The sequence below is a fragment of the Bufo bufo genome, chromosome 1 (genome assembly GCF_905171765.1).
Source record: "Bufo bufo chromosome 1, aBufBuf1.1, whole genome shotgun sequence".
In the NCBI taxonomy this organism is placed as follows: Eukaryota; Metazoa; Chordata; class Amphibia; order Anura; family Bufonidae; genus Bufo; species Bufo bufo.
Genome location: NC_053389.1, coordinates 10,583,753 through 10,596,111, shown reverse-complemented (window position 1 = coordinate 10,596,111; position 12,359 = coordinate 10,583,753). Strand labels below are relative to the sequence as shown.

The 12,359-nt window shown below is 38.6% G+C and overlaps 1 protein-coding gene across 1 annotated transcript; it reads left to right on the top strand.

Moving 5' to 3' along the window:
- The first annotated feature begins 1,200 nt into the window (after window positions 1-1,200).
- LOC120987317 (phospholipase A2 inhibitor and Ly6/PLAUR domain-containing protein-like) lies at window positions 1,201-6,851 on the top strand. Its single transcript, XM_040415886.1, has 5 exons — window positions 1,201-1,252; window positions 5,255-5,371; window positions 5,450-5,599; window positions 5,721-5,864; window positions 6,664-6,851. The coding sequence occupies exons 1-5, from the start codon at window positions 1,201-1,203 to the stop codon at window positions 6,849-6,851; spliced, it is 651 nt and encodes a 216-aa protein (XP_040271820.1).
- The last annotated feature ends 5,508 nt before the right edge of the window (window positions 6,852-12,359 follow it).

Genomic DNA, 12,359 nt, shown 5'->3' with positions numbered 1-12,359 from the left:
TTTCTATTATTATTAATTATTGTATTTTTTTTATAATTTTTTTAGCATTTTGTATTCAGATCTTTTATATTAGCAAAAATGTTTTATCATTAATTACTTTATTTTATTATATTTTAAAAAAATATCATTTTGTATTCTTGTTATTATTTTCTTTGTATTTTTTTTATTATTTTATCTTTATTCTTTTCTTGGCAAAATGTATTTCAGCCGCACTGAAGGATTTAGACGCATGAAGCAGAAGGTGAGGGCACTGGCTGGAGGACAATCCGGCTGCTATTCCAGGAGAGTGACGCTTCCCCGCTATCGTATTTAGGCAGATTAGTCCTTCAGGGTTCCTGGAAAGCTGGGTGACAATCCATGTGGGAACAGTAATGGTGCCCATATTGGATGCCCCCCAGCGTTCTCGGAAACAGAATGGCTGAACAGGACTTCTGACGTCTCACAGGTGAGGACAGTACAAGGACGTCAGTGTGAATCATACAATGTAGTGATTCATGTGGTCGGGGGGCGGCCTTAAACTCTACCGGGTAATAATAGTGCCTCTAGGTGCTGAGGTCACTGATGATGAGAATGACGACTTGCGGGCCCCCGAGCTCGGGTGCAGTCTGTACTAATCACTGCGTTTCTCTAGTGTCACATTCTCCAGTCTGAGGAGAAGGAAGAATCTTAAAGGGGAGCTCTACAGACACTGGGGGAGTCTAGACATACACGCCTGCAGTCTTACACGGGGCTATGTGAGGCATAGGAGAGGGATGCTCTAACAATAAGAAGCTGTCTGCTTATTGGGACCCTCCAGCTCAAGGGCCCCATTGTGATTGCTACCCCTGCGCCCCTGCCCTCACTGTGTGAGCGGGGGCCCGGACTTCCTTCACCTGCTGCCCGATATACCCTGGCTCCTCAACAAACCCATCCGGCCATTTCTGCACATGCAGTGGCCCCGACATACACACACAGGGACCAAGTGTCCAAAACGAGGCAGAGAAAGAGTTAAAAATGAAATTGTGTGACAGAAGAGAGGAATGTCAGGCTCTGTGAGATACCGGCCACCTACACACCTTAAAAACCTGCTCCCCCTGCACCTACCTCATTCCATATTCTGCGCTCACTCGGGGGTGGCCCCAGCTCCTCTGCTATAATACAGGACTACTACTCCCATTCAGATACAGAGTGGCTCCTGAGCTGAGAACGCTGCCCCCCAGGATGACCCCCACAGTCACCGCCATCTTTTTCCTGACCGTCTGTGTCACCTCAGGTGAGAGATTGGCCTTATTATTAATGGGAGAAAAGCTGTGGATGACGGATAGATAGATAGATAGATAGATAGATAGATAGATAGATAGATAGATAGATAGATAGATAATAGATAGATAATAGATAGATAGATAGATAGATAGATAGATAGATAGATAGATAATAGATAGATAGATAGATAATAGATAGATAGATAGATAGATAGATAGATAGATAGATAGATAGATAGATAGATAATAGATAGATAGATAGATAGATAGATAATAGATTGATAATAGATAATAGATAGATAATAGATAGATAATAGATAGATAGATAATAGATAGATAGATAATAAATAGATAATAGATAGATAATAGATAATAGAAAGATGATAGATAGATAGATAGATAGATAGATAATAGATAGATAATAGATAATAGATAATAGATAGATAATAGATAGATAGATAGATATAGATAGATAGATAATAGATAGATAATAGATAGATAGATAATAGATAGATAGATAATAGATAGATACATAGATAGATAATAGATAGATAGATAATAGATAGATAATAGATAATAGATAGATAATAGATAGATAATAGATAGATAGATAATAGATAGATAATAGATAGATAATAGATAATAGATAGATAATAGATAATAGAAAGATGATAGATAGATAGATAGATAGATAGATAGATAGATAATAGATAGATAATAGATAGATAGATAATAGATAGATAGATAGATAGATAGATAGATAGATAATAGATAGATAGATAATAGATAGATAGATAATAGATAGATAGATAGATAATAGATAGATAGATAGATAGATAGATAGATAGATAGATAGATAGATAATAGATAGATAGATAATAGATAGATAATAGATAATAGATAGATAATAGATAGATAGATAATAGATAGATAATAAATAGATAATAGATAGATAATAGATAGATAGATAGATAGATAATAGATGGATAGATAGATAGATAGATAGATAGATAGATAATAGATAGATAGATAATAGATAGATAGATAATAGATAGATAGATAGATAGATAGATAGATAGATAGATAGATAATAGATAGATAGATAATAGATAGATAATAGATAATAGATAGATAGATAATAGATAGATAATAGATCATAGATCGATAATAGATAATAGATAGATAATAGATAATAGATAATAGATAGATAATAGATAGATAATAGATAGATAATAGATAGATAGATAATAGATAGATAGATAATAGATAGATAATAGATAGATAATAGATAATAGATAGATAATAGATAATAGAAAGATGATAGATAGATAGATAGATAGATAATAGATAGATAATAGATAGATAGATAGATAGATAGATAGATAGATAGATAATAGATAGATAGATAATAGATAGATAGATAGATAGATAATAGATAGATAGATAATAGATAGATAGATAATAGATAGATAGATAGATAGATAGATAGATAGATAATAGATAATAGATAGATAGATAATAGATAGATAGATAATAGATAGATAATAGATAATAGATAGATAATAGATAGATAATAGATAGATAGATAATAGATAGATAATAAATAGATAATAGATAGATAATAGATAGATAGATAGATAATAGATAGATAATAGATAGATAGATAGATAGATAATAGATAGATAATAGATAGATAGATAATAGATGGATAGATAGATAGATAGATAGATAGATAATAGATAGATAGATAATAGATAGATAGATAATAGATAGATAGATAGATAGATAGATAGATAGATAGATAGATAGATAGATAATAGATAGATAATAGATAGATAATAGATAATAGATAGATAGATAATAGATAGATAATAGATCATAGATCGATAATAGATAATAGATAGATAATAGATAATAGATAATAGATAGATAATAGATAGATAGATAATAGATAGATGATAGATAGATAATAGATAATAGATAGATAATAGATAGATAGATAGATAATAGATAGATGATAGATAGATAATAGATAGATAATAGATAGATAGATAATAGATAATAGATAGATGATAGATAGATAGATAATAGATAGATAGATAATAGATAGATAGATAATAGATAGATAGATAATAGATAGATAATAGATAGATAGATAATAGATAGATAATAGATAATAGATAGATAATAGATAGATGATTGATAGATAGATAGATAGATAGATAGATAGATAATAGATAGATGATAGATAGATAATAGATAGATAATAGATAGATAGATAATAGATAGATAGATAGATAATAGATAGATGATAGATAGATAGATAGATAGATAGATAATAGATAGATAGATAGATAATAGATAGATAATAGATAATAGATAATAGATAATAGATAATAGATAGATAATAGATAGATAGATAATAGATAGATAATAGATAGATAATAGATAATAGATAGATAGATAGATAGATAGATAGATAATAGATAGATAGATAATAGATAGATAGATAGATAGATAGATAATAGATAGATAATAGATAATAGATAATAGATAATAGATAGATAATAGATAGATAGATAATAGATAGATAATAGATAGATAATAGATAATAGATAGATAATAGATAGATAATAGATAGATAATAGATAATAGATAGATAATAGATAGATAGATAGATAGATAATAGATAGATAATAGATCATAGATAGATAATAGATAATAGATAGATAGATAGATAGATAGATAGATAGATAGATAGATAGATAATAGATAGTGATAGTGACCTTAGATTGTGAGCCCCGTTGGGGACAGTTGGATGCTAATGTCTGTAAAGCGCTGCAGAATATAGTAGCTCTATATAAGTGCACACAATAAATACAGTAGATAGATGGTGCCTTATGGCCAGACTCTAATAATTGGCGTACAGATGTAGCAGTGTTGAGTTTGTTGAGAATTTCAGCACTTCTATCGAATTTATGATTTATTGCATTTCATAACTCCCCATTGTATTAATTTCCCCAGCTTTACATGGGACTGTAGGTAAACCTGTGATCACAATGCAATAAAGAACCAGTCCAGCGAGCAGTTCAGCTCTGCTACATCAACATCTGCATAGAGACATTACCAATATGTGCTGATGATGTCAGTGACTAATAGATTTTTAATCTTCACTGACAATCCCTTCCCTCAGGACTCGTTTTTCCAGTTCTATGACCGGAGGCGTTTTGTGTCGCTCTCACTCCGAGCCTCTCTTCATAGGATAAGAATTTGCAGAGCTGACGCTTTTTTAGACTGTTGTCAAGTTTACTGTCAAACAGAAAGCAAATTCAAATCCTATAGGGGGCGCTCTCCTAGACTGCAACATCTGACAGAACAAAACCTGCATGTGGAGGTAGAGTGGGACCCAATAGACCTCTCTGGGGGACACATCATGGCTTTGTACAGCTCTGAGGATGTACACAGCCATCATACACTAAGGGTGCATGGCCCTTTAAGAGGTGGAGTTGTGAAAACCTTCCAATGGATAATCAACAATAGTACAAAGTGTCAATTAATAATAAACTGATACTTTGTATTTACATATTATAGGGCATTGGATGACGTCTGATACATTAGAAGGTTAAGTCCATGGGGGAAGGGAGCATTGTTGGAACCCCCTACGCCCTTATGGGGTAATTCTTTACCTTAAAGGGGGTTTCCAGTCTCCCAATTTAAATAGTTTCGGACCCATCAGTTGGTTTTGTCAGTGGGATATCCCTATAACCCGTCCCTATCACTCTTTTTTACCGGTATATTTCCACAATACCTATTGGTTTCACAAATGTTGCTGATCGTGGACCATAAAAGGGTCGTGACTTATGCAAATGTTGCCGACCGTGGACCATAAAGGGGGCGTGGCTTATGCAAATGTTGCATCGCTGTGCGTTTCTGTCCATTTTGGGGCTGTTTTCACATGGAACAATATCAGCCTTTAAATTGTCTAAATTGTGACCTACGATATTGTCTTGTAGTCTGGTCCTTGAAGTGTGTGCAGTGCACTGGTTTCAGTAACACCCCCTGCACCGGCAGCTTACAGGACTGCGCCTCCGTTAGTGATGCCTGCGGGACGACGGTGATCCGCACCAGAGGTAACAAAACTGATTTTTACGTTTACTGCCCCTTTAAATGCAGGCAGTGCTGACTGATCGAATTCCGTTCATTTTCAGGATACCGCTGGACGAGCTTTTACTACATCCGCTCCTGTGTGAGTACCACCGAGTGCTTCAATAACGCGAGTGTGACCGGTCTGTACGCGACCACAGCGTCCGGAACGACGTGCTGCTTCACTGACAACTGCACCACCTCCGTGCCGACCCGTAAGCATCCCATTAGTCCACATTCGTATTGATTTTCCTTTACATTTATTTTTGCTTTTGATCATTTTCTATACATTTAGTATCATATCATCTATAGACGTTTTTTTTTTTTTGCCCCTAGTACCAGTGGAAAATTACACCTTGAATGGGTTAATGTGCCCGTCCTATGTGGAAACCCTTATGGAACCCTGTGATATAAAGAACGTGTCATCCTGCACCGGAGATCAGATACATTGTGTCCGATATTCAGCGACTACAACATTAGGTGAGTGCACGCCTGTTACTATGTATCTTTATAGCTAAGCGTTGTGACGGAACATACAGAAACCTCCTCAGTCTCCAAGATAATCCACCTAGTGTAAGACGATATATAGAAAATAGACAGGAGAGGGAGGGAGAGGAGTGACTGTGACTGCAGTTGCAATGGCTTGTAGTCCTTGGGGAATGTGCCTGAGCAAAAGGTTCCTTTCCTTGTTAAGTTACCTGCCATGGTGCACTGCTCTGTTGTCCGCACATGTACCAAACTCTGCCCATTTACTGTTCTCTCAACCTTCCGTTGCCTGACCTGCACCTGTTACGTTCCTTGCATTAATTCTTCACTGCCTGCCCTGACCATGGACTGTTTACCGTATTGCATGCACTTCTCCAGCCCTGACCTCAGCCTATCCCTGACTATGTATTCTGCCTGACCCCACGGTGCCATGAACTGGTATCTCTGACCCTCGTGGATCATCTGTTTACCATACAGAGACTACTCCAGGAGGTACTAGCCTGGCGGTTCCCCTACAGCAAACTCCAGACCCCTGTATAGAGGTTAAAGGGTGAATACCAGGGAGCTGCCGGCAGGATGATGCCTGTAGGATTAGCCCCAAGACAAATCAATTGGTTAGCACAGTGGTTCCACACCCACAGCTCTAACTTATAGTAAGTCACTGTGAAATGTGGAGTTACCCTTTAAGTGTGCAAGCTGAATAGTGATGTCAGCTGTAAAGATATAGGTGTGAAGTAGTGAAACATCTTAAAAAACTCATCAACTATAAAGTGATATATTTTCTTATCTACAGAATCCACTAAATCCACCCTTTATTTTGGTGGATGTGCCACGGAGAACACGTGTGCCATGGCGAGCAGTTCAATCTATGGAGATGGAATCAGCATGGAAATTAAGAGGAAGTGCTACAACAGCGCAGACAGTCTCTACTACAGTTTACCCATGATCCTAGGGTTCCTCAGACTTGTTCTCTCAATGTGATGGACACTTACAAGCTCAAAAATATCAATTTAATGGAAGCTGAAGATCCTAATGGATATGTCACTTTCCCTTGAAAATCAATACACTCCTCCAATGCTGTAATAATCCTGATGCTTGCATTGGCCACAAGGTGGACATCTTGAAGAAGTAAGACTTGTAAGTTGACTATGAAACGTTGCCCAGGGCTTATTCCAATCTACTTTATGAATCTGAAGATCAGTCAATGACCAAAACATAGAGACAAGTGGCATGGCTGATGACCTGACCCACCTGGGATAAGTACAGTGGATCAGGATTGTAGACAGATAAGATCACCTTGTTGGAGTCACATTGCCACGACTTAGAGATTTTTGTCACTGGAGATTTTTGGATTCTACACAAAACATCATTGATAGAAATATTAAGGGAATCCCTACCTTGGAAGGTCTGAAGTTCTAGAAAACCACTGAAGGTCCAAGCTCAAAGACTATAAGGAAGTGATCTACTGAAATGTCAGAAGATCTCCAGATGGCAGAACTCCATCTCCACTACAACCCAACTACATCAGCATAAAAACAATTCACAACCGATCAACGGTGACCAAGCTGTAGGGGTCTTGTCTGAAGATGGAGCATGAACCAAATGAACCAACACCATGGAAAAGGGGCTCATCCCTGACTAGCCAAAGTTTTTTGTTTTTCTTCTGGATGTTGTACTGATATTGCTTCTTTATTTATAGTGTGTTTAATATATTTAGATTTTTTTGTAACCCATTATAATAATACATTGTGGCTTTGCAGGTATCTGGTTTTGTGTCTACATTGTCCTAGCATGGTCCACGATTAAGTAGAAGAGCTAGCATAATCTAGTAACATATTAGTCCCCCAGTGGGCTGTATTATAGTTCAGAGGTATTTAGAAATCTTTGTTGGGGCATTGATCGCTCGACAACCACTTGCTTGAATGGAAAATGTGATCCAAGCATTTGTCAATCCCCTTCCCCCACACCTGGTTGCATAGTATGCTTTATGTATGTTACTAAATGACCATTAGTGGCCACTGTTTCACACTTTGAAGAATTTGTGCTGCACTTTCACTCCTTACCACTAGAGGCTGCTATTTTGTCCCTAAAGTTGCCCTTAAAGGGGTTTTCCAGGTTCTAGATATTGATGACCTATTGCAAACAAATGTGTGTTATGTGCAGATTCCCCAAGGGTTGGACATACCATTAGTGCAGCCTGTACGGAAGCACATGGGCCCTATAGGCAAGAAGAGTATATCACAATAGAAAATGGCACCAATGATCCTTAATCTCAAAATTATTAAAGGATTCTGATCTATCAGATAAAGATTTTTGCAGAGTCCAAGTAAGGGACATGGAACACATGGGGAGCCACTCAGACCTGATATATTAGCTGTTAAACACCAAGGGTCCCTCTACAATCCATGGTCTGACCCCTGCACTAATTTATGCAACTTGGATTACCAGGCAGAAGAAGGTTCTATGGTGAGGAAGGCCTGAGCTAGCTCTCCCTTTCTCTTTGTCTCTGAATTCTAGTACCTTGGCCAAAGGCTAGTGGCCCAGGGTCTGTGGCTCAGTCATTTGACTGGATCCTTGGTCAACGAGCTGGTAACCCGGGGTCTGTGGCTCAGCATCCCCATCTCATCATTTTCCTCAAGTCACTCATGCAGTCAAGCAGAGTCTCTCCTACTAAGTACTGGTCTCTATCTGCAGACTAGCATAGTCTCTCTTACTAAGCACTGGTCCATATCTGTAGAGTCTCTCCCTATGAAACTGGTCCCTATCTTCACACAACTAGGGGCTCTGACTGATCTCCTTATATACAGTTTGTAGCTGAACTAGAACCTTGTAGGAAGAGGTGGAATGGAGATACACAGCCTAAACAGAAACAAGGTTACAATTTTATGGGAATGACTAAGCAGCTTTTCTAGACATAAACAACAGAACTAAACCAGACAGTCAGAAGGCCAGTGTGTCTATTTTTTTCCTTCCAAAACTTTGCATAGGTAGAAAGTCATAAAGTCACTCAGTATTAGTTGAGCACTGTTTTTTTTTGCTTTGTTATTATATATGGATGTTTTGGCTGAGCACCACCAGTGAGCGCAGGTTCGGAGCCACTTCAGTCTTAAAGCGATAAGAAATGGCAAGTGCTGCCTCTGATTTATTCCAGCACTTCCAGCCCTAAGAGCTGGGGCTGAAAATTCTGAGCACTACTTTGTAACACCCCCTGTGCTTTGCACACACCCTACTCCTCTTGATTAACAGGGCTAGCCATCAGGCTGAGGGCAGAGGTGTGTCCTGGCTTATACATATCTACTGGATATATGTGTATTATATACACTATGTACTATAGCTTCACCACACTGAGATCTGTCAGAAAGCTAGTCTACATATCATATACACTATGTACTATAGCTTCACCACATTAAGTTCTGCCTGAAAGCTAGTCTACATATCATATACACTATGTACTATAGCTTCACCACACTGAGATCTGTCAGAAAGCTAATCTATATATCATATACACTATGTACTATAGCTTCACCACATTAAGTTCTGCCTGAAAGCTAGTCTACATATCATATACACTATGTACTATAGCTTCACCACACTGAGATCTATCAGAAAGCTAGTCTACATATCATATACACTATGTACTATAGCTTCACCACATTAAGTTCTGCGTGAAAGCTAGTCTACATATCATATACACTATGTACTATAGCTTCACCACATTAAGTTCTGCCTGAAAGCTAGTCTACATATCATATACATTATGTACTATAGCTTCACCACACTGAGATCTGTCAGAAAGCTCATCTACATATCACAGATTTATTCATAGGTACAATATTGTATATGATTATAGACACCAGTGATATGTGTCAGCCTATAAGCATAGAAAAATCAGATAACTCTGAGTGGTAATGCTATAGCTTAGAGGTTAAGCTATTGGTTTTGTATGTAGAGTTCCCTAGTTTGAATCTCAGGAGAGAAGTTTTTTTCTTCAGATATTATTTTTTCCACATTTATCCCACAAGAAAAAAAAGTCTATGTCCTTATCATATTGAGAATAATGTTTTTAAGAAAGCTAATAAATATTACTGGTTTCTTTATAATCATATATTGTGTTGAAGAATAAACCAGTAACAGGTCGTAGCAAAAAAAACAAAAAAAAAAACAACACTATTCTCAATATAGTAAGGCCTTATTGTTATTATTATTATCTTATTTATTATAGTATAACCTTTTAATATGGTTTTAAAGAAAAAACTAAAAAATAATAATTGAAAGAAAATATATGTCTCTCCTGGTAGGTAGACCACTATACCACCAAGCTATAGCATTACCACATAGAGATGCATGGTTTTTCTATGCTTATAAGTAGGGATGAGCGAACCCGAACTGTATAGTTCGGGTTCGTACCGAATTTTGGGGTGTCCGTGACACAGACCCGAACCCGAACATTTTCGTAAAAGTCCGGGTTCGGGTTCGGTGTTCGGCGCTTTCTTGGCGCTTTTTGAAAGGCTGCAAAGCAGCCAATCAACAAGCGTCATACTACTTGGCCCAAAGGGCCATCACAGCCTTGCCTACTATTGGCATGGCTGTGATTGGCCAGTGCACCATGTGACCCAGCCTCTATATAAGCTTGGGTCACGTAGCGCCGCACGTCACTCTGCTATGATCAGTGTAGGGAGAGGTTGCAGCTGCGATGTTAGGGCGAGATTAGGCAGATTAACTCCTCCAAAAGACTTCATTCTGTGATCGATCTGCAGCTGTGGATCATTGAAGTGCTATTATTGACTTGCTCACTTTTTTGAGGCTGCCCAGAGCGTTTTTAGATCACTTTTTTTCTGGGGTGATCGGCGGCCATTTTGTGGCTTGTGGTGCGCCAGCAAAAGCTATCACCAAGTGTATTTAACCATCGATAGTGTGGTTATTTTGTGCTATATCCTACATCAGGTGCAGGCTGAGCCTGTGTCACTGAAGTGCATTTAACCATCAACAGTCTGATTATTTTTTGGCCATATAGTACATCAGCTGCAGGCTGAGCCTGTGTCACCCAAGTGCATTTAACCATCAACAGTCTGATTATTTTTTGGCCATATACTACATCTGGTGCAGGCTGAGCCTGTGTCACCCAAGTGCATTTAACCATCAACAGTGTGGTTATTTTTTGGCCATATACTACATCAGGGGCAAGTTGAGCCTGTCACCCAGCGCCTAAAAAATAGACCTGACATTTCTATTCAACCAAATCTGTACTGTTTTATCTGGTCAAGTTATTTGTAGTGACCGTAAAAGCAGACTTTTTGTTCTGGGTTGAAAAAGCATTCCCAAATTTGCCATTCTCAAAATAACTAGTTTCTGGTATTTCAGGCCTACTTAAAATCTATCCCAAAAAGAAAATCTTACATTGAAGGTATTGATAGTGTCATTCAGAAAAACCTAAGACACACGCTAGCGTGCTGATAGAAGTGTGATTCTGTGATTAAACCTATACCTGTCACACAGCGCAAAAAAAAACAGGTCTCACATCTCTATTCAACCAAATCTGCACTGTTTTAGCTGGTCGAGTTATTTGTAGTGACCGTAAAAGCACACTTTTTGTTCTGGGTTGAAAAAGCATTCCCAAATTTGCCATTCTCAAAATTGTGGTGAACGGGAACAATGAGGAAAACATCTAATAAGGGACGCGGACGCGGACATGGTCGTGGTGGTGTTAGTGGACCCTCTGGTGCTGGGAGAGGACGTGGCCATTCTGCCACAGCCACACATCCTAGTGAACCAACTACCTCAGGTCCCAGTAGCCAGCAGAATTTACAGCGATATTTGGTGGGGCCCAATGCCGTTCTAAGGATGGTAAGGCCTGAGCAGGTACAGGCATTAGTCAATTGGGTGGCCGACAGTGGATCCAGCACGTTCACATTATCTCCCACCCAGTCTTCTGCAGAAATGATGGCGCATGCAAACCAAGCCCATCGGTCTGTCACATCACCCCTATGCATATCAGGGAAACTGTCTGAGCCTCAAGTTATGCAGCAGTCTCTTATGCTGTTTGAAGACTCTGCTGCCAGGGTTTCCCAAGGGCATCCACCTAGCCCTTCCCCAGGGGTGGAAGAGATAGAATGCACTAACGCACAACCACTTATTTTTCCTGATGATGAGGACATGGGAATACCACCTCAGCACGTCTCTGATGATGACGAAACACAGGTGCCAACTGCTGCGTCTTTCTGCAGTGTGCAGACTGAACAGGAGGTCAGGGATCAAGACTGGGTGGAAGACGATGCAGGGGACGATGAGGTCCTAGACCCCACATGGAATGAAGGTCGTGCCACTGACTTTCACAGTTCGGAGGAAGAGGCAGTGGTGAGACCGAGCCAACAGCGTAGCAAAAGAGGGAGCAGTGGGCAAAATCAGAACACCCGCCGCCAAGAGACTCCGCCTGCTACTGACCGCCGCCATCTGGGACCGAGCACCCCAAAGGCAGCTTCAAGGAGGTCC